We start from the raw sequence: 23,615 nt of genomic DNA, 5'->3' as shown, positions 1-23,615 counted from the left end.
GTAAGTGGAGTTCTCAGCGGAGCGGTGTGCTTGTATACTTATATTATTAAATTATTATTATTATACAAGAACTGCGTTAAGAGAGCATGCACAGCTGTTGTTGATATTGCTGTGTGTAGCCTGTGGAAGTAAGGTTAGCTGCGGCAAGGGGCTATAATATTTTTGTTCAATATTTCCCTAATGACAATTTTATGATCGGTTTATAAAGTCTACTACGAGCACCTTTTCCCCATTTTTATCACAGAATAAGGCAGGAATTGTATAGTTTCTATAGGCTACTAATGATATGTCAATCAGTACTGCATTATTCATAAAGTTTATTTATTACCTGGAGATAACTTGAAAAACACACATAAACCGTATATTTTCGCAATCGTGTGTTTATTGTCTTCATGTTTTTTTCTGCTTTTTATTCAGCTCAGCTACAGCGAGAGCCGGATGCTTTTGTCCATATTAAGTCATTCCTTCTATGAGTCTGTTTTGGACTTTCTGCACGAGAGCGCCCTCCGGCTTCGAGTATGAATTAAACATACACTGCATGAGAGTGTTGAGCGCTCCAGATCAGTGTTGCCAATTTAGCAATTTTGTTGCTAGATTTAGCTACTTTTCAAGACTACCCTAGCAACTTTTTTTTCAAAAAGCACCTAGCAACAAATTGAGCTATTCTTAAAAAGTTTTTGGCAACTTTTAGCAACTTTTGTAAAGTGACGCAAATGATAAAAAATACATATTTTCAAATAGGCCTAATAGTCTATAATTCCGTTTCTAATTCCAGAGTAATTAAGAGGTGCAAAGAAAAAATTCTTTAACTTTTAAACTTAAAATGGTCTTTTCTGTTCTGTGTTTCTTTTTCAAAACTGCGTCACGGCATTTGCTGCTATCAATACAGAAGCATCCGTTTCGATACATGTCTCAGCAAGGAGCACAGCCCTATTAAAAGCCGTGCTCCATGTGCCCCTTTTATACTTTGAGCACCTGCCCCTCCAAAGGTCTCTGCACGGCCCAGCGTAGAACACTGCATGCGAATCCTCACGTAAGGTTACAGCATTTAAACCCTCAAACCACAAAATATGTCCTAACATAAATCGATATTCTATTCTATGATTTAATGAATCTCCACAAAACACTTCATTTGGGTTGTTATTTTGATGCTGCAAGAAAGCTTGTGATAGTTTATTTTGTATGTACTTTTAAAATCATTGCGATTGTGTGGCATGATATTACAATTATTTTGGTCTGGCAAGGTGTGCATAGCCTATAGCCAAGTCACTGTGAATAAAGGGTGCATTTCATGTCAATTGATGATTTTGATAATTTTCTAGCAATTTTCTTCAGAAAAATCATATTTTATCTATTAAGGGAAAGCACATTGTAATCTCACACCAATAATTTAAGCACTCTATATTTCAGTTTTCTTGAAATTATCATGTTGTCCCTTAAATTACAGTTCTTGCAGTGTCTGTTTTTGAAGTGAGTGGGTCTCGAGTTTTAATTTTTATTATGTCAGCAAAAGTTCTGTCAGCTGTTAATAACAGAACACAACATATTCATTTTGAGGTGTTGTGTGGATATCCCTGTTTATATATGAGCTCTAATACTACATTTGCTAATATTAAATATTGTTTTTCAATACATTGTCAGCATAATTAGTTGAAACCATAATAGCACACTCTATCTTGAAACAATGAGGTTTTGTGAAATCCCAAAAGCGGGGTTTTGCTAGGCTCCCACTTCACTACAGATTCTTTGACAACAATGAGAGCTTCAGTATGACATATTGTGTAAAGAGGATAATCCAAGCAGCGCTGGGCAGGGAAATGAGACAGAACGAACACAGCGCATTTGGCATAAATCTTTGGAAGGGAGTGGAAACTGTCCAAACTGAAAACGGGTGCTCTGTCAACACAGAAAAACTGTTTGAAAATGTCATTTTTATTGAGATTTAAGATGCCCTGTCGGTCTGAAAGCTGATTTTAGAGAGCATGGTTGGTGAGATATTGATAGAGTTTAAATGTTGTGTTTGTGGCTGTGGCTACAGAATAGATCCAGAATAGAGGAAGGTGTGAAAGATTCAGGAAACAGGTTTGTGTGTATTTTTAGTCTGTGACAAGTGGGTGTGTGTGCTATGTAGAAAGAAGTGCTGTGGCGTCTTAGATTGACTCAGTATTTTAAAGTCCTTTTTGAGCTTATCTTTTATTTCATTCAAAGACCGCTACCTACAGTGCTGCAAATCCTGTTATGAATAATTTATACCAATCTCTCCACATAGACTGATCTGAACCAGCAATCTTAGTCTAGACCCATGTGTACTGCGGCCTCCTCCCAGTGATGAAAGATAGCTCGCGTGATATGCACTCGATTCTCCTACAGCAAAGTGCTGCGTCAGCCTGCAGAGACTGGGGGGAGTGCCTGTAATTCAACACATGTGTTACACAGAGAGAGAGAGAGAGGGAGAGAGAGCGAGCGAGCGTTCAAGATGCTCCTTCACATGTGTGACTGTTCCCCCTTATCTTTGAGTGGAGAGCAGCCAAGGGCTTTGGAGGGAAAGAGGAGAAGAACAATTGAGAGCGAAAAAAAAAAAAACATCACAAGGGAGTGCAATGGAAGGGTTTAAAATGTTTTAAACTTGCATTTTGCAACAATTGGAAATACCACTTTGTAAGCACAGATTGAGTGAGAGGAAGCAAGAGACAGAAGACCAATTTAGCTTATCAAGATGTATAGGAAAGGGAGAATTTAATCTCACCTTCTTTGCCAAAACATCCTGTTCCAAAACCTATAGTCAGCTGCCTACAGAGGCAACATTTTAAAGGCATTTTTGGTGAGATCTTTAGATGAAGACTGTTTTAAAAGGTAGCCATCTTAATTATGAAACCCCCTAAGACACCTTCATTGTGTCCCAAATGACGCACTATGTACTTTTACTATGCGCTATGTAGGCCTACTCAATTTATACTAGTGTATAAATTGTATAAAAGGTTATTTTGTCATCCAGGTTAAGAGTCTGATAGCCACTCCCCTTCTGCTACATAAGGAAATGTGTTATCCGGGAATTTGAAGTGCACTTCTTCTTTTTGGAATTTTCAGTGTGAACGCACTGAAAACTATTTATGCTTTAAAATGGCATATGATAGTGCATAACTACACAAACTGGGATGCACCTCTTGTTTTATCCAGATTGTAAAGCAGAATTGCTTGTGTGCTTCACAGAGAAGACAGTCCCAGAATGCAATGGGAGAAGTTCTGGGGGGAAAAAAGATGGTAAACAAAACAAGTGGTGTAGGTTTATATTTGATAAAATACTGGAAATTATTGATTAAAAAGAATTAATCCGATTTTTATGTGACCTGTGTTTTTATGATTATTTAAGAATTGCACTGTGCAACATGCTAACATCAAGCTACTGAAATCGATTGTGTGGCACAGTTTCTGACTGTGTAGAGCATTCTGAATCCGTCACTTACTAGCTTCCATAACAGTTAGGATACTCCCTTAGAAGACAGCTGCCTATGTGGGCTATGGGAAGCAAGGTACATCGCTAGTAGGTTTTGGAACAGAGATTTTGTATTTAAATAGGCGAGTTTTGCACAAGCATGTCTATGTGTAAATCTCTGCATATATCTCCATGACACTGTCATTGCTTATTCCCAGTTTAGCTTGCAGCTCTTCTGCACTGAGTGCTTTAATAACTGTAATGCTTCTCCTGCAGGGCAGACGCTCCTTTCTGCTCTGCACAGCTGCTAGTGGGGAAAGAATAGCACAGGGTGGAGATCATTGATCTCAGAGCTGGTGAAGAGAGACAGACAATCTCTGCATTTTATATTTTACAAAGATAGATTAGGCTGGGTCACATTCAATCAGTTCATTTATCTGCCTAATGTGAATCAGATTACTGCACTGGTGCTGGTGCTTTTGGGAGAGTATGAAAGTGAGGCTAATCTTAGATGAGTGTCTTCAGCGTGGATCTTTACATGGCTTTTTAAGCTTATGCTTATAGCACCATATTAATTTATTTACTTTATTATGATGATTACTTCAAAATGTATTCAAATACTGATTATTGATATACAGATTCATATACATTACATTTTAATATAATATAATAAAATATTGTATGTATATATGTATATACGTAATTTTCACCATTATATATGAAAATGTTTTGAAAAATATTTTATACTATATTATGATACAGGCTTGTTGGTATTTTTATATATTTAAATATTTATATTTACTTTAATATATTAAACATTTTGCATGACATACTTAAAGATAGTCGATGAGTAAATATTAAATGAGTTACATCTTTTGTTGTGTTTTATTTATCAATGTCCAAATACTACAGACATCATAAAATCATAAAATTCAATGGCATGAATGATTGTCCCCTTTGACTAGCCATCAGTGTTGGGAAGGTTACTTTGGAAATGTAGTAGGTTACAGATTACAAGTTACCCTACTTAAAATGTAATAAGTAGTGTAACTTTTCAATTACTTTATTAAAGTAATTTAACTGATTACATTTGATTACTTTTTGATTACTTTTCTAAATTTCTAATGTTTTCAACTGTTAATCATTTTCAAACATGTAAACCAGGCAGGGTTAAACTTACAATATGTGCTCAACACTGATAACTGTCAGACTTTCGAAATCCTTCATCACTTGAATTAAGATTATACTATTTTCATTTTAAAGGAGACATTGGATGCAAAATATCTTAATTTACGTATAAATGTGTCTTAGCAGTGTGTGGACACAACCACCGTACAATAATCCCCCAAAAACCTAAACAGTCTCAATTATAAAGCCATTTTGATTTTGGAGTGAATACCAGCACTCTCTTCCACCTTCAATACCACGATAACAATGCCTTGGAGAAAACAGTTCATCTTAAAAAATGAAGCATAGCTACATAAACCCATAAAGGAAATAAAAGAGTTATCGAATAAGCTTGTTCTAAACTCCTGAAACATTGTTGTTTCATATTTTAGAGCAGTCACTGCAATTTATGAAAGAACTCAATTAAATCTGTATGTGGGAGTATGTGTGGAAAAAATCATATGTAACCCCCTTTGTAATCCTTAACATTTTCATAAGTAACTGTAATTTAATTACACATTTTTTCTTAGTAACTGTAACTGATTACAATTACTTTTATTTTGTAATTAAATTACGTAATTCCGTTACATGTAACTAGTTACACCCCAACACTGCTAACCATGAATCAAGGCCAGATCCTGACCAAACCTAGACTTCTTCCAAACAAACACATGCACCTTCTTTGACCAGCCAAGGTCATTCTCGGTCAGCATGTCTTTCACTGGCAAGTCATATCTCAGGGAACAGATGTGCAGCTCTTCCCAGAGGCTCAGTTGGAATAAATAAATGTTCACAGGATGTTTCCACCACAAGTTATTTCTTTCAGAAGACTTTCATAATGGAGTTCATTGCTTGATGAATCCGGCTACTCAAAGGCTGAAAGATGACAGAGCAGGGGACTGTGAATCAGATGGGAATTGAAATAATTTGAGAATAAACTAGATGACTCATGCAGTAGGCCTATTCTGTTATCTTCCACGCTTTCTCCCTCCATCTCTCCAGTTCTCTCTCTCTCTCTCTCTCTCTCTCTCTCTCTCTCTCTTTCCATCAAACTGTTTCTTTTTCCCCTCTGTTCCCTCACTGGCAGTTGCAGTGGTCAGAATACTAATCACCTCTGCTGTGTTAAGCAGTCTCTTTGTGGTAGCTACAGTTAATACCTCATTGAGATTAAATGAAAACATTACATAATGAACTTCTGTTGGTTCAAAAGCTAATTATGAATACAGAAAATTAAGCCTGATCTAGTCATTAACTGTATTCTCGGGGGGAAAAAAACACTTTGCATTATAAGATTATAAGATAAGACTTTGTGAATTATTCTTCCCTTAAAATACATCCCCAATGCTGTTTTTTATAAAATTGATCAAACTTCATTATTTTAAAAAAATATTATATGATATTGATGAGATGATTTTTTTTAATCAGCTGCTTGCTTATGAGAAAGACAAAGTTTAGATTTTTTGTTTTTCAGGCATCATATTGTGATATAAAGTCAAAATTCAGTGAATGATTTCCCCACCCCACTTTCTTAAACATACATATGCCTCATAGGACCATAATCCTTCCTTGCAAAACATTTTCTTCTTAAAACAGGATCTGTTAGAGAGCCACTTTGTCTGTTTCAGTAACACAGTGCACAAAGTCACTTTCCTGTACCTTCACACTCACTGTTCCAACTTAATTTGATAAATTTTGTCCTTAACAATCTTCAAAAAGCGCCTGAAGACCCAGCTGTGCTGTAAGCACTTCATTATCTTAATATACATCTTCACTAAGGCACATTCAATATTCCTTTCTGAAATGAACACCATAAAAATGACTCTACTGTCTGTATGCTGTTTGTTCATACTTTTGTGTAGAACCTTATGAACTATGACACTCAATAACATACAATATTATCTTCTTATTTGTTACAGTCCCTTACCAAAAAGTAGTATACTTCAAGTTTATTTTAGTAAGTATACTTAAGTAAAGTTCAAGTATATTTTTAAGTATACTTTATGTAGTAAGTATACAAATATCAGTGTACTAGTAGTATACTTGTAAGTGTACTATTTCAATACTGTATAACAATGAAAACATGGATTCTAGGAGCACAATTATAGCTGAAATATATTTAGACTTTTTCTAAGTGTAAGTCAAGTATACTTAAATGTCATTTTAAGTATATTTCTGAGAAGTACATAAAGCCCATTTCTGAGAAGTACATAAAAAGTAGACTAAAAGTATACTTTCCTATTTTTAGTTTAAAAGAAGTATACTAATAGCACACTTGAATAAACTTCTTTTTCGTAAGGGGTATGTTGTAATACTACACTTGAATAAAAGCATCTGATACATTAGTAAATGTGAATGTAGGGAATACAGTATTTTGGATGGAGGATATACTGTATGACTTGTTGTTTGTAGACCAGTGCTATCATTCTGTCCATGAATTACAGGGCATATTTGTCTCTGCCCACATGTCTGTGTCTTTTCTCTTGGTTGTCTTTTCACCTTGATAGATGGTCAGCAGTCTCTTTCTTCATTTTCTCCTCTCTTACTCTTGTTGGTTTGCATGTCTGTCCGTGTTAGAGAGGTGAGGTGGATGGGCTGTGAGATGTGATGCCATTTGGGCAGATGGCTTTATTAGAGCACTGTTGAGAGGGTGAGATTGGGGTGGGTTTATCTGACTCTGCTGTTTAGATTAGACTGAAATGTTGCCAGGTCTAATTGAAACAGGGATTTGTGTAACAGAAGGACTGATGAAATGCCATGGCAAGACTTGCGTATACAAATGCGGTGCAAAAGTGTGCTGTGTTCTTTATACCACATTAAGTTGCTCAAGCTTGTGGTTAAACATTTAAACATGGTACTTCTATGACTAAATGTCTGAGCATACAGTAATTTGCTCTCACAGATGTATAGCCTATGTTTTGTTGTTTGCTTTGGCAGTGAATAGGCTTACATGGTAGATTAGATGCCATTTTCAGTGCAATGTCAAATGTTATTGTTCATTAGGCCTAGTAATAATCTCAGCTAGAACAGCCAAAGCATTCCATTATGTTTACCAATAGATGTTCCAGTCAATTTTTCATTTTGGAGAAATTAATGTTCACTCAGTTCTTATGATATGGTGGTTTTATTGCGTTTGTGGTGGTGCTATGAACTGAATAAACTGTAGATATATCATATACCAGCTAAAGGAGGATTTTTAATTTGAAAAACTGCAACTTAAGTTGAAAATATTATACATAATAACAATAATTAAATGTATTTATTGCAGGTAATTTATTTACATAACTTGACAGAGTTTCATTGTGTTCTTCTGTTTGCATTAAACTGCTATGTTGTGTGAAAAATGAGAAAAAAAACATGTCATCTTGCTTTTATTATAAAGCTTTCATAATGTTTTTATGAAATGCTGTTGCCATTAAATATTCTCAGTAATTTTCCTTTTCTTTCCCTCTATTCAGGGCCATGCTTAGATCCGCTGATCTCTCCTCTCTACGCGTCCTCTTTCCATGCTTCCTCCAGATATAACTTTTTTTACTCTGCACACTTTGCCAAACTGTATGGTAAGTGACTACGCCACAAAAATCATGGGTTGCGGAAAGCAGTTTGAATAGGTCTTATTGAGAATAGTGAAGTGAGATAATATTAACCCCCTCCTCTCAAACTTAGAGTTAGCAGATACACTGTACGCCACTACAATTACTAGCATCTCTTGACTGCTGGATGGGTTCCCTTTTGAAGCAAAATGTCTTGCTTTTTTGTAAATAAAAGCATCTGTTACTATATGTGACATTACTGAGCTATAAATAAAAAAGAAAATAATATATAAGAGAAAGTAAATGTCACAAAACCACTTGAAACACAGCTAAATGCTGCACTAAATGCTGACTTCTTCAAGATTCAGTAAGTATCAGTCGTATTGTACTATAGTGTTATATTGTCAACATGATTATATTTTTGGAATTTAATTTAATTTAATTTAATTTTTTATTATTATTATTATTATTTATTTATTTTTTTGACCTGTCATTAAATCTGTAAAATAAGATGTAAAATTTAATGTGCCAAAAGCACACAATGCATTTGGGAATTTTTTCTTTATTTTCCCTTTATTTTATAATATAGATTATAATTTTTTCCATATCTGTCATACGCAGCCAATGAGCTTACTGCTTTACATTTAAATGGCTGGTTAGCATTCACTAGAGCATTTCGCAGCGCGCTGTCAAAGTTCCTCAGGTCTTATTGAGAATAGTGAAGTGAGATAATATTAACCCCCTCCTCTCAAACTTAGAGTTAGCAGATACACTGTACGCCACTACAATTACTAGCATCTCTTGACTGCTGGATGGGTTCCCTTTTGAAGCAAAATGTCTTGCTTTTTTGTAAATAAAAGCATCTGTTACTATATGTGACATTACTGAGCTATAAATAAAAAAGAAAATAATATATAAGAGAAAGTAAATGTCACAAAACCACTTGAAACACAGCTAAATGCTGCACTAAATGCTGACTTCTTCAAGATTCAGTAAGTATCAGTCGTATTGTACTATAGTGTTATATTGTCAACATGATTATATTTTTGGAATTTAATTTAATTTAATTTAATTTTTTATTATTATTATTATTATTTATTTATTTTTTTGACCTGTCATTAAATCTGTAAAATAAGATGTAAAATTTAATGTGCCAAAAGCACACAATGCATTTGGGAATTTTTTCTTTATTTTCCCTTTATTTTATAATATAGATTATAATTTTTTCCATATCTGTCATACGCAGCCAATGAGCTTACTGCTTTACATTTAAATGGCTGGTTAGCATTCACTAGAGCATTTCGCAGCGCGCTGTCAAAGTTCCTCTGAAACCCTCCACCTTCCCCAGCTCCACCTGTATAGATCTGCTGCTGGTTATTATATATGCTACTTGTGCAACAGCAGTATGTCTTAACACTCACAGCACTGTATCAGTGTATGTATTGGCAGTAACAAGTTCCTGTACTTGCTTTGCAGCAGCAGCAGCAATAATCTACAACAACAGCAATAACCAACAGCAGCAGCAGCGTAGCAGATCTATTCCGCCTAGACCAAATACATTAACATTGTCATATCCATTACCATGCTAAAATCTTCAGAGTTGTCATGATAGAAATTATTGAATGTAAATGTGATGATTTAGGGAGCAGCGGCTGGTCTCCATCCCCTCGGGACAGGCAGCCATGGATGCAGATTGACTTGGGGAGGAAGTATCGTATCATGGCCATTGCTACTCAGGGTACCTTCAACTCTTATGACTGGGTCACCAAATACATGCTGCTGTACGGGGACCGATTCGACGCATGGACTCCATATGTCATGAGAGGAGGCAACATGGTAAAAATAATCTATGTTTTATGAGTGTTTGGAACACGGAAAAATATCATTTGTGCTGATTTAGTCGTGATGTTTAGTGGTTCAGGACAAGTCAAGAACGCCTTTTTATCTTTTATGACCTTGAATATGACTAATTAAATCTGAATTTAGAGTTCAAATAAGTTTCTGATGTAGGATTAGTTGTAGGTGAGAGAAGTGGTATATTCGTTAAATGGTGTATAACATTCATAGAGCCTTTAATATCAGATTTTTGTGCCTCTCAGACGTTGCCTGGCAACTGGAATTACTACCAGGTGAAGAGGAACGTCTTTCATTATGCGTTCACTGCCAAACATCTGCGCATTTATCCCATGGGCTGGAATACTGAGAACGGAGGCAAGATCGGCCTTCGTGTAGAGTTGTACGGCTGTCCTTACGGTAAACAGCACACCGAGTCACTGGGAACAGCTTATGTTTTATCAGCAGCCAAGAACTTTATCTTAACATGATACAGAAAATCTCCTCAGCGCTTTGTAATATTAGCCGGTCCTTTGAGTTGCACTGCAGAAAATTATTTTTTTAATCAGAATTTTGCTCTTTTTTTCCAGTAAATATATCCTACATGTGCTTAAGAAGGAACATTACATAAGATAAGTCATTTTCATAAAAATAAAATAGTGAGGTTTATGAAACATTTTAACCATCTAAATGAAGTTGAAATAAAGTTATGTTTTTCTTATTGCAAAACTTAATATATAATTTTTCTTCTTAAGTACTTTGTATCTTGTTTCAAAGATTAATACTGAAAGTCATGAGAAAAATACTGTTTTTTTGTTTGTTTGTTTTTTGCAGTGTGCCAAGCAGAGTATCATTCAAACATCTTTGCATTGTAAAAAATAATAATACTTTTTCTGGATACAACAGCAATCACTCACACCTATATAATATTATATAATATTAGTTTGTAAATTCAGTAACTATGAACACTGTCATATGCAAGTTACAAGCAGTTCTTGAGGAGACACTGTGTACCCCTTGATGATCTGGGTTCCTGTCGTTCAACTAGTAGAGCCTGTAGGCCAAGGTCATTGATTCAACAGCTAGACACATCGGCTTGTCTATTTTGTGTTTGGTTTTTAAGATGAAGAACATCTTCCAATACAGTTTTTGACAGTCTTCTTCATGCTCTTGACCTTTGACCCTAACAGACTCATATGTGATGCAGTTTGAGGGGGATGACATGGTGGCGTATTCATTTCCACGGGGCAGGATGAGGACACTTCAGGACCACTACGCTTTAAACTTTAAGACCTTGGAGAAGGATGGTGTTCTCCTGCACAGTGAGGGTCTGCAGGGAGACTCCATCACTCTGGAGCTGAAGACTGGATGCCTCTACTTACATATCAGCCTGGGTAATGATGACATATCTATCTATCTATCTATCTATCTATCTATCGTTCTATCGTTCTATCTATCATTCTATCTACAATCATAGGACATGTATTTCTGCTCGTTTTCAGGGAGTAGCACTGTCCATAACACGGATGGGATGACCACGATGATGCTGGGAAACCTGCTGGATACTCAGCACTGGCACTACGTCACAATCAAGCGCTACGGACGAGAGGTTAATTTCACCCTGGACAGCCAGACAGAGACTGCTATCCTCAACGGAGAGTTCCAGTACCTTGATCTGGACAAACAGGTGTTATGTTGGATTAAACACATGTGCTATTAATGCACACTTTATCACACTACACTGAATGACTAATTTGTTCAAAAGATTTTGTTCCCTGCATCCTGATCATAACAATTATCCATTTGTCTTTAGATTTATGTTGGTGGCGTGATTGAGAAAGACATGCCCCATCTGCCCGGTAAGGTTAACTTCCGTGGCTGCATGGAGAACGTCTTTATCAATGGAATCAATATCATCTACAGGACACAGTACCAGGAGCCTGAAATTCGACTAGCTCCTAAAAAGGTATGTAGAGTTTTCCTAATATTCACACAACAGCAAGAGTGTAATTTAGGGTGAATTATTAAGGGATGTAGAATCACAAATGGTGTCACATTTGGATGACCATTGTATTGCATTTGCAAAATATTTGAAATATAAATTTGTATATTTCCATCTTCTCATCTGCCCTTCTTCAGAAAAAGATGCATTATACTTGCCGTGATCTCCTCTGGAAGCCCATGACCTTCGCAGGGCCCAACAACTACCTACAGCTGCCCGGCTTCTTCCGGAAGAACCGTCTGGCGGTGAAGTTTAAGTTTCGCTCATGGGACTACACAGGGTTACTGATGTTCACCAGGTTTGCAGATGAGTTGGGCTCTCTGGAGCTAGGCCTCAGTGAAGGACAAGTCAACATCACTCTAATGCAGCCTGGAAACAAGAGATTACGCTTCGCTGCAGGTATGATTAAGGATTGTGTCCATAGCATTCGTTATGACATTTTGAACTCTGTTTCTATAAGATAAGACTGAATGGAGCCCCTGTAGACCAAGAGTTTAGCAGAACCAAAACTGGTCATGTCTAAAGACGAAAGATTATATACAGTAAATATTATCCTATTTTGTCTTGTCTCAGGGTACCGTCTCAATGACGGCTTCTGGCACACAGTAGACCTGACCGCCAAAGACAAACTATTAACTATCACTATAGATGAAGATGAGAGCTCACCACTGAAGATCACTAACCCCTTCACGGTTCGTACAGGAGACCGCTACTTCTTCGGGGGTAAGTAACAGATCACAAAATATAGGGAGGATTAGTCTGTTATGATTCAGTGCCACATGGCTAATACTGAGTGACACTCTTCTTTAAAACTGCCTCAAAAATTACAACATTAATGTTTACAATAATATGCATGTTTAATCTGTTATACATAAATATGCACATCTAATGCCATAAATGTTTCCTTAATGTTCATAATCTATACTAAATGTGAATGTATTCAGTGCTTTTCAGTTGCATAGCAGATAACTAGATGTATATTTTATATGTGATGTGCTTCAGGTTGTCCTAAGACCAATAACACGGCTCGTTGTGTGACCAAGCTGTCTCGCTTCCATGGCTGCATGCAGCAGATCTTTATAGATGATGAGCCGGTGGATATAGACGTCATGCTGCAGAGGAAGTGGGGCAGATATGCCGAAATCCTGCTGGGCACCTGTGGAATCACTGATAGGTGTGTGTGTGTCTATGTGGGTGGGTTTTGCCAACACTGTCCTCAAGAAGCCAAGCGAACAGTCCTCATGCATGTAAAATACACCATGGCTTCTGTAAGAGTTATGTATAGTGGTAGGAGATAAAACATATCATTTGCTCAGCTCTATAATATCAATATATCAAAGGGAAGTCACCACCATGATCTAAATACTAGCATGCATGTGTGGGATATAAATTTAGTGTTCATTTCTTACCTTGTTTTTTTCTCAGGTGCTCTCCAAACCCTTGTGAACATGAAGGCAGGTGTATTCAGTCCTGGAATGACTTTCTGTGTGTGTGTAACAACACAGGCTACAAGGGGGAAGTTTGTCATAACTGTGAGTGTGCTTATAAGGAGATTCCTCTGTATTGACTTTTTGTTGGTGAAACATGAGAATTAAGCCTCTCACTGTCTATTTCTCCATCTCAGCGGTCTACAGGGAGTCATGTGAGGCCTACAGACTGAATGGAAAGTACTGGTCTGGCAACTACACCATAGATCCAGATCTGAGTGGACCACTGAAGCCTTTCACCGTCTACTGCAACATGTGTATGAAGTAGAAGAGACTGACATGTTGAAAGCAATTTCGAATAATTTTACATGGTAAGCTAAGGTTTATCCTATAACATTTTTAGTGCAAAAATCATGGACCGTCACTGAGCACAATCGCATGAAAAGCACCAAAGTGAGTGGCTCCACCATGGATCGACCGTATATTGGGGACCTCCAGTATGTAAATGCATCGTGGGATGAAGTCACTGCCCTAGCAAACACTTCCTTATACTGCGAGCAATGGATCGAGTTCTCATGCTACAAGTCACGCCTCCTCAATACTCCACGTAAGTTATTAGGTAATTAGGTTATTAGGTAAGTTATTATTATTAAAATATTAGTTATTTATTTACAAGGTTTCACAATGACAGGTGGAAATCAGTATGTGGAATATCCTTGGTCATTTATAGTCAGTGATTGGAATGAACGGGATAGTTCAACCAAAAATTAAAAATATTTTATTTTTCAAATGAAATTTACTTACCCTCATGTTCCAAACCTTTTTAATGAGTTTAATCAGTGCTACTCAAAATGTGAATTTCTGAAGACAATCCTGGCCACTCTAAATACGTGATTAGTCCATGCAACTCCTGCACTACGCGCCATGCATTCTGAAGCAATATGAAATGTTTTGTGTGAAATTTAACTCATTAAAAGCCTTAATATCTTACAATCACAAGCATTCGTGAGACAATTAGCAATGACCCATTCGTGAACAAATCATACTCTAGAGCTGGATCTTTTCAATGAATCGGTTCATGCAGTTCACAAAACTGGTCTGAATAATTTGTTCACAAATCAAACTGGTCCGGTTCTGGAGGTCAACTCACTGATTCAAAATCTAGTCATAGTTGACAGCTCACTAGACGTATAATAAGTAGAGTATTTGAGTTAGTAGTGATTTATGCCTTAAGAAGACCGGGAATAAAATGTTATGATACATTATGATGTTTCTTTTTTTATTGTATTAAATTTTTTTTATTTTGGTGCTTGACATCCCCAATCCTAATTCACTTTTATTATATTGAGAAGCGTGGACAAGGTGTTCTTCAAAAACCTTTTGCATTCCACAGTACAAATAAACTCATTTGAATGTTGTGTTGCAGTCTACAATATAGGCAGCCATCACTATATAGCTGAACTATACAGCATAGTAGAAGAAAAATCTTGCGTAAAGGAACCACAGCTGTGAGTTTTAGATGGCTGTTGAAGTATTGATCTTAGCTAAGATCTTAGGAGAATCAGTGCAAAAACACTAGATACTACTGAACTGCCAGGAACTTGAACATACTTAGTGTCACTGACCTTCTCAGCCTTTTTAACACTTCTAGGAATCCTATCAATCAGCCTTTACCATTCAAATGAGTGATTTGTGTTTGCAAAGTGAGACTGGCTTGCCTACACTACCAATATTTATGCCACTTCTCCCCAGTTTTTCTTAGGTTTTATTTATTGTTGTAAACAGATGGACGGCCTTACACTTTCTGGATTGGTCAGCATAATGAGAGTCATGAATACTGGGGAGGAGCTTTCCCTGAAAGTGGAAAATGTGGATGTGCTGTCAATCAAACTTGTACTGACTCCAAGTACTGGTGCAACTGTGATGCAGACTACCGCCAATGGTGAGAATGAATAGACAAATTTAAACTTTTTTCTTTTTTTTTGTCATCTAAGCATGCCTTTTACAATGTGTCTGTATGGCGCTGTTTTATATTATTAAATATAGAAAATAAATGAACTATTTGTATACTATGTATAACTATGTATAAAACTATGTATACATGACTGTTCAAAAGTTTGGGGTCAGTAAGGTTTTTTGGAAAGAATTTCAAATAAACGCTGTTCTTTTGAACTTTCTATTAATCAAAGAATCCTGAAAAAATGTATCACAGTTTCTACAAAATTAAGCAGTGTTTTCTGCTTAATTAAGCTGTTTTCAACATTGACAATAATAAGAAATGTTTCTTGAGCTCCAAATCAACAAATTAATATAATTTCTGAAGGATCATGTGACACTGAAGACTGGAGTAATGCCAGCTGAAAATTCAGCTTTGACAACACAGAAATAAATTACATTTTAAAATATATGTAGAAAACAGTTATTTTAAATTGTACTAATATTTAACATCATTACTGTATTTTTAATCAAATAAATGCAGCGTTGGTGAGTATAAGAGATTTCCTTCAAAAACTTTAAAAAATCTAATCAACCCCAAACTTTTGAATGGTAGTGTACATATAATTACAAGCTAAACATTAATGGATTCTTTTAAAGGTTAATTTCAATTCACTAGGCACTCAGATAAGGGCTACCTGTCGTTCCGAGACCACCTGCCTGTCAGGAGAATTGTCATAGGAGACACGAACCGCACCGGTTCAGAAGTGCGCTACAGTGTTGGGGCACTGTACTGCCATGGAGACAGTGAGTAATGAATATTAAAAAGATAACATGGATGAAAAGTCAGTCCCAGTTGACCCTAAAGGGGTTTATTTGGATGGATGACTGAACATTATCCTCATTAATACGCAGATATTTACCAAATAAATCAAGAAATTGGTGTGAAATGTTAATTTCTGTTGTATATTTATATATTTTTATTCTACTGAATATTTGCACCGATTTGTTCATGGGAAATCCTTCTCTTAGGGAGTATCTGGAACACCATAGCTTTTACCAAGCCCACCTATCTGGCGTTTCCCACCTTCAAGCCCGGCACCAGTGCCGACATCACATTCCACTTCAGGACCTACCGAACTAATGGAGTGTTTGTGGAAAGCTCAGATGACCACCTGCGTAATTTCTTACGAATTGAACTCAATTGTGAGTGTTGTTTCCATGGCTGTGGGATTGCAAATCCCATTCATTGTAAATCCTAAAAATATATGGTGTATATCTAGGGATTCTGATGTCTCCTTCATCAGTTTCTGCTTACATTTTCACAGCTACAACTGAGGTGGTATTCATTTTCATGGTGGGCGATGGGATTAGAAACGTGACTCTGCGCTCTCCTAAACCTCTCAACGATAATGAATGGCACTATGTAGAAGCTGAAATCAATGTGAAATTGGCACGTCTCAAGGTTGATTTCCAGCCTCCGGCCATTCACAAGTTTCCGGGCCAAACCTACATCACTATGAAGTTCACACAACCCCTGCTCGTAGGTAAGAATCCTAGAGCTGGAATTTCAAAGCAAGTTGATATGAAAAACATTGCTTTATGCAGTTGATACCAAAACATACCATGCATCTGTATTCAGGGGCAGCCAATCACACCTTAAGGCCTTTTCTGGGTTGCCTACGTGGGCTGAGGATGAACGGGGTGCCTGTGGATTTGGAGGGTAAGGTTGACGAGAGAGCTGGCATACGTAGGAACTGCACCGGAGCGTGTCTGAATGCCTCCATACCGTGTCGAAACGGAGGCCAGTGCATTGATGGCTATGCTTCATACACCTGTGATTGCAATAACACAGCCTTTGACGGCTATTACTGTCATTTAGGTGAGTTAACACACATTTGCATATGCTCTCTCACACTTTCGCTGGCACAAATTGACATGGTGCAATACAGACTACAGCTGTTTCCTAATAAACATATGCAAATTTGAAATTGTATCTTTTCATCTTCATCTGGCGAAAGACTAATTATTACAAATGCATTTTAATTTCATGAAACCGTGATTAGGAGATTTAAAAGATTAAAACTGATTCGAGTGAAGGATAAAAAATGACAGGAACAAGCAAACTGGTGCCTCTGAGTATCTGTTAAAGAGAGAGTCACTGCCTGAAAAAGAGAGAGTGACAGACTTTGGCTTTTGTGTCTACTTTCCATTTCAAGCCTCTATCAGAGCTGATTTAAGCTAACATAGGGATTTGTCTGTTCCATGAATTAAACTGCGTTTTTGGATAATCTGTGTGGAAATATTTAAGATCTTTGAGCTGAATTATTATTATTATTATTTTCAATAAATCTTAAACACTCATCACCAACAGGATTCATAATGGGCTCATTATTTAAGTCATATATTTATCTTACTACATGATTGAATCTACAGTAAATTAGTAGGGCTGTCAAATGAGTTAAATGAGTTAAGTTAAGCTGCAATTAAATAATTAAGCACCCATTTGTCAGTAAATGGAGAATTAGATTCTTTATGCTACAAATTAAATATCGTCATCGATAAAATGTTATTGTGGGGACCTTATTATTCAGAACATTTCTAACAAATCAGTTGAGTTTAATGATTCAGTGACTCATAAAACAGTGGCTGCATAATATACATGCAAAATATACAATATGCATACTTCCCTACTACTGTATGTAGAATTCATAAAACAGTAGCACAAAGTACCCACTACTCAGATGACCTTCTACTGTCCAATGGACACTTTACTATCCCATGAGGCCGCAGTTGAGGATTTGTGAATAGCCATGTACAGATGCAACTGATGCTGGAAGGTCATATGACAATGAAAACATGTCGAATGTAGTAGGTCCGGATTATATTCATTCTACATACATATATAATATATAGAACATACTTTCAGTCACAAAATAAGTACTTATTCATAAGATGTACCTCCTGAGAGTGTATGCGATTTTGGATGCTGTCAGTCACTTGTTTTCTTGACAAATAAATCAACATTTTTTAATGAACTAGTAGAGTAAATGATTCAATGACTTGGTGCTGAGTTTGGAACAACATGCTAACAAATTACTCTTTCTATTTCGGTTCTGAATTTAGCCCATCACTTGTTTTGTTTCTGAATGAATCAGTATTTTGAATGAATCATTTGAGTGAATCATTTAAATGACTCACTCATACAGTCAATTGTCTCCACCTACTGGTGTAACTATGTAACCTGCCGAAAAAGTCACTGTAAAATCTAACAAACACAGATTTAAAAAAATCCTAGGACTTTTTAACTGCAGTGCTGCTTGACCAATCGTAACTTAATAACTGCTTGTACTAGAATATTATAACAAGTCTATTCTTTTCGAGTATGACATGTTATTATGATGATCTTTCTCTATCATGTCCATTTTTTGTAAAAACAAATTAAATCAGCACGTGGGAGGAGTGCCCATGAGACATGACTTGACATAAACAACATCTCTGCTTGTGTCACATCCTTTTAGATATTGGGGCATTCTTTGACGTGGGAGCGTGGTTGCGTTATGATATCCGCAAAGAGCCGATTTCCTTTGACGCATGGTGGGCAAACTTCTGGATAGAGCCTCACTGGCACAACTTCACCCTCGGCTACAACACGACAACTGATGACATAGAGTTCAGCTTCAGCACTCTACAGGCCCCAGCTGTGCTGCTGTATATCAGCTCCTTCAGCAATGATTACATCGCCGTCCTGCTCAAGAAAGATGGTAAACACACACACACAATCACACCAGAACATACAAAACATTAGCTTTAGCACTGATGTCACCACCTCTGCAGGGACTCTTTCGTTGAGATACCGGCTCGGAATAATAAGCTACAAATTTAAGCTGACTGACAGAAACATGGCCGATGGCTTCCCTCATTTCGTCAACATCACCCGACACAACTACACCATATGGACACAGGTAGGATCTCAAACTAGATCTATGTTTAGTGTTATTAGCATAGCAATTAGCAAAAGCACACTGTTTGTATGTGTATTTGCACCTGGATCTAGGTGGATTACATGGATCCATGGATTGAGAAGTTAATACCAGGAGAGATTCCCAGATTTGACTCACCGAAGTCTATATTCTTGGGTAGAGTCATGGGTAAGACGTGCATATTTATCTTAACTTGTTGCCTGTGGATGAACTGCAGTTCCATTTACTATATTGATTTTGTTTTCTTCTTCATAGAGGTGGGAGGTGTCGACTACGAAATTCAGAGGCACAACAGTCCAGGTTTTATGGGCTGTATATCAGGTGTCCGCTATAATATTTTTGCCCCACTGAAGGCCTACTTCCGACCCAATGTAACCAATCCACCAGTGACGACTCAAGGCTATGTGGTGGAGTCTAACTGTGGGGCGTTTCCCCCTGTCTTAGGATATGTCCCTTGGGAGGATGACCCCTGGTTCACTGGCCTGTGTAAGATACATATCCTGACATTCACACGAATGCCTTCCAACATACACTACCATTCAAATTATTTTTGTTTGTTTGTTTGTTTTTTGAAAGAAATTAATACTTTTATTCTGCAAGGATGCATCAAATCGATAAAAATTAGCATATTAGAATCATTTCTGAAGGACCATGTGACACTGAAGACTGGAGTAATGATGCTGAAAATTCAAATTTGCATCACAGCAATAAATTGCATTTTAAAATATATTATAATAGTAAGCAGTTATTTTAAATTGTATTTATATTTCACAATATTACTGTTTTTTTTACTGTAAATTTTGTGATCAAATAAATGCAGCCTGGTCAGCCTAAGAGACTTCTTTCAGAAACATTTAAAATCAGACCCCAGAACATTTGAATGGAAGTGAAAGTAAATAATTGTAGGGTGGAATAAAGTAAATCTGACTATTTCACATAGATATGGTCTAATTTATTTGAATTTAACCTACTTTTATTACTTTTGAGCAAGTTATTAGTGCATGCACTGTAAAAAGGATTTGTTTTAAACAACTGTAATTTTTTTTTAACTCTTACAATATGTTATGATTATCGTACTTTACGCTGTGATTAAAGGTTGTTTTTAACCCCCAATTAATGTTTTTCTTTCTTTTTAGTCTTTTATTACATTCATGATGATGTTACCCCACCTTGGATGACACGTAAGTTTACAGTCACACTCATTTGATCTTGTTTTAAAGCATATTTAGCGCTATTTCTTAAACTTCTATTATACCTATTGCTTTTTGTCAGATTCCCACCATCCTCCTAATAAAAGTGACAAAAAGCCCCCCAAAATGATTTGTATTTATACTTCTATATTTTGTTCTTCTTGCTTTTTCTTTGTCTTTTATTCCTATTCAGCATTTCAGCCAGTACTGCAAATGATGCTGATCTTCAAGCGCTCAAACCTGTTTTTAAAATCCTCTCAATTTGCAGAACACAGGATTAGGGAACATTCATGGGAATATAAGATTCTGCATAAAGACAATCTTCTGCACATGACAGAAACCTGGTTTAATCAGTGATAGCACGTCATGTAAGGATAATATTCTGTATGTGGAATAAATCAAGGTGTGATAAGTGTCAGATCTTTACAAATGACCATATTCCAGACAGACAATATGTCACTGTTACATTAATGTTAAATTAATTTTGTTGTTGTGAATGTTATACAGAACTTCTGTTCGAATACTAACAAGATTTAGACATTAAAGCCCATCAGAACAATACAATACTTGCATTTTCAAAGAGATTTATCAGTATCCTTACTCATTTTTGCAATCCTCCATCATTGCTTCACTCAAATCCTCTTCCTCTTTAACTGATTGTCATCTCTTTTCCTGGATGAACAAGACTTGTTTCTCCTACACACACACACACACACTTAATCCTTAATTCACCCAAAAATGAACATTTTGTCATAATTTACTCACTCTCATGTTGTTCCAAACCTGTATACTGTTATTTTGTAAAATACACAAAAATAGAATTTTGAAGAATCTTCATGCAGCTCTTTTCACAACAGTTCATAGTGACCACCTCAAAGTGACTAGAACTTAAGTAATCATGAAAGTAATCCCTATGAATTGGGTTGCATGAAAATTCTCCATTTGTGTTCCACAGGAAAAAAATTAGAGTAAGTAAATGGTGCCAAAATATTCATTTTTGGGTGAACTATCCCTTTAAATCGTATGAGTACATTTAAGCAGTCAGCAGTCTCTCCTGTGAATTCTGCAACATGATACAAATTATGTTAAAGCCATCATTTGCAGACTGTAAGAGTATTAAGCTTAAAGCTAACGACTGCTCTCTCTGGCTCTCTTTTTGTGTGTGTGTGTCACTTTCTTCACAGTAATCGTGACAGTGTCTCTGATGCTGCTCTTCCTGATCCTGTACGGCCTCTACATTTACCTGTACAGGTATAAAGGCAGTTACCACACTAATGAACCGAAGCAGCTGGAGTCTCCCAGCTCTGCTCGGCCCCTCACCGATACTCTGCGCAAGGATAGAAAGAACCTGCCGGAAATACAGGAGGAAAGTCCCAATGAATAACAGACTGAGGGATGTCTGGAGGAAAAGAGAGGAGTACTGGTGATTATGAGGGAGGTAAATGGTGAAGACTGAGGAATGAGTTGCAAATGTGATTTTTTAAATGTATCTTTTGCCTTTATGGTAATGTAACCATATTAATTTTTCTGTCCCATTATTTTTACAGTGTAATCTAATATTTGGTGCTTTTGGTAGAGCTCAAAATAAGCAGGCTAGAGACAATTTACCATCCGATCAATGAGCACTAGCAGTGCAGGCCGACTGAAGTGCCTCAGCAACATTACAGGAAACTTTGAAAGATCGATCCAGGGTTCCCACGGTCATAAAGATCTGGAAAATATCAGGGAATTTTAGAATTGTGATTTCCAGGCCTAGACAAAAAAGTACTGGAAATGATTACAATCATGGAAAAGTCATGAAAATTTGTGTTGTGAAAATATGTTTATATAGTCATGCCCATATCAGTGGTATTTTATTGGTTACAAATTCACTTTTTGTGAGTGGAATCAAATTGTTTAAACAAATCTTTATTTAAAAAAAATCACAATTGGCTGGAAAACTGGAAAAACAGAAATTTCTGTAGTCAGTATAAATCTTTCTAGTTATGCCCTATCTATCTAGTTATGTAATAAACTGCTGCTGCTGCTTCTTACCAAGAGCTCAGAGCACTTCCATCATCTTTCCAGATGTAAAATGAGCTATTAAAACAAAAGAGCAAATAAGGTAGAACACATGTATTATCTTTAGAAGCTATGCATTTTGCATGACTACTGCACTTTTCATCAAAATGCAATAAGAAAAAGAAGAATCCGCTGCTTCCAGTCAGTGCCAGGCACATGTTCTTTAGTCTGTTTCTTTAACAGAGCCATAAGAGTTTTATCAGAGATCACATAATATTCACGCACAGATTATGCTGTTTATGTATATGTATAAATAAAATGTACTTCTCTTTTTATCATTCTAATTTGTATAAAAAAGGCAGGCAAGCGAGAGTATTTTGAATAGATGAGAGCTGAATGAATAAGTCCAGCTTTAATCTCATGACCTCTGCCAGGTTTTGTCTTATTCTTTTTTGTGTGTTCTTCCATTCTTTTACTTCTTCCTTTCTATTGTCCTCTAAAACAATGGAATATAGGCTTTCAATTCATTTTTACTTTGAAAAGTCTTGAATGAAGAATGAAATGCTACTGTATAGAAATATTAAATTTAACAGGGACAAACACTTCCTCTCAAAGTCTCTTCATACTTGACATTTTCTTTAACTCTATAATATAAATGATTAAACACCAACACCAAAGTTTGGGAGTTGATGATCCTCAGACAAAAGTAAATGTAACCCACAGTCTGTTCCAGATGAATGTTAATGTGAAATGAGAAGCGAGCAGATAGTATAAATGGTGATGAGGGCTTGTTATTCAGCACTAGCTCGTGTGATGTATGTTTGTATAAATGAGGTATTGTGTGTCGTCTATGTCAATACTGCAGCTAATAGGAGCGTTATCTCATTACATTTGACTGAATGTTTGAAGAAAACATCACTTATCGGCACGTGGAGGCCCATTTGTTTCATTTGAAGAAATGTATCATTTAATGTGTTTTTTTTTTTTTCATTTTTACATTTAATGCATTTTTCATAAAATCAAAAAAGATTCACTGTGAAGTATTTTCTTCATCATCTTTTCCAAATGCACCACATATTTACAAGTACTGTTTGAACAAATCTGAAATCTTGTA

The 23,615-nt window shown here is 36.4% G+C and overlaps 1 protein-coding gene across 1 annotated transcript in view; it reads left to right on the top strand.

Annotated features, from left to right (window-relative positions):
- LOC107720006 (contactin-associated protein 1-like) overlaps positions 1-22,496 on the top strand; it is a 23,913-nt gene extending 1,417 nt beyond the window's left edge. Inside the window, exons 2-24 of the mRNA XM_016527572.1 lie at positions 8,056-8,157; positions 9,773-9,966; positions 10,230-10,383; positions 11,154-11,357; positions 11,466-11,650; positions 11,777-11,929; positions 12,103-12,364; positions 12,539-12,688; positions 12,968-13,139; positions 13,391-13,497; positions 13,590-13,709; positions 13,796-13,999; positions 15,178-15,334; positions 16,007-16,134; positions 16,360-16,533; positions 16,656-16,874; positions 16,970-17,209; positions 18,849-19,091; positions 19,165-19,292; positions 19,385-19,478; positions 19,566-19,796; positions 20,447-20,491; positions 21,685-22,496. Coding sequence (XP_016383058.1) covers positions 8,056-8,157; positions 9,773-9,966; positions 10,230-10,383; positions 11,154-11,357; positions 11,466-11,650; positions 11,777-11,929; positions 12,103-12,364; positions 12,539-12,688; positions 12,968-13,139; positions 13,391-13,497; positions 13,590-13,709; positions 13,796-13,999; positions 15,178-15,334; positions 16,007-16,134; positions 16,360-16,533; positions 16,656-16,874; positions 16,970-17,209; positions 18,849-19,091; positions 19,165-19,292; positions 19,385-19,478; positions 19,566-19,796; positions 20,447-20,491; positions 21,685-21,884 — 3,866 coding nt within the window. The 3' untranslated portion in view covers positions 21,885-22,496. The remainder of the gene's footprint in view (positions 1-8,055; positions 8,158-9,772; positions 9,967-10,229; positions 10,384-11,153; positions 11,358-11,465; positions 11,651-11,776; positions 11,930-12,102; positions 12,365-12,538; positions 12,689-12,967; positions 13,140-13,390; positions 13,498-13,589; positions 13,710-13,795; positions 14,000-15,177; positions 15,335-16,006; positions 16,135-16,359; positions 16,534-16,655; positions 16,875-16,969; positions 17,210-18,848; positions 19,092-19,164; positions 19,293-19,384; positions 19,479-19,565; positions 19,797-20,446; positions 20,492-21,684) is intronic.
- Positions 22,497-23,615: the final 1,119 nt, after the last annotated feature.

The sequence above is a fragment of the Sinocyclocheilus rhinocerous genome, unplaced genomic scaffold, assembly GCF_001515625.1.
Source record: "Sinocyclocheilus rhinocerous isolate Xijiao unplaced genomic scaffold, SAMN03320098_v1.1 scaffold273, whole genome shotgun sequence".
In the NCBI taxonomy this organism is placed as follows: Eukaryota; Metazoa; Chordata; class Actinopteri; order Cypriniformes; family Cyprinidae; genus Sinocyclocheilus; species Sinocyclocheilus rhinocerous.
Note: the sequence above shows the minus strand (reverse complement) of the source record. Positions and strands in the feature narration are given on the sequence as shown.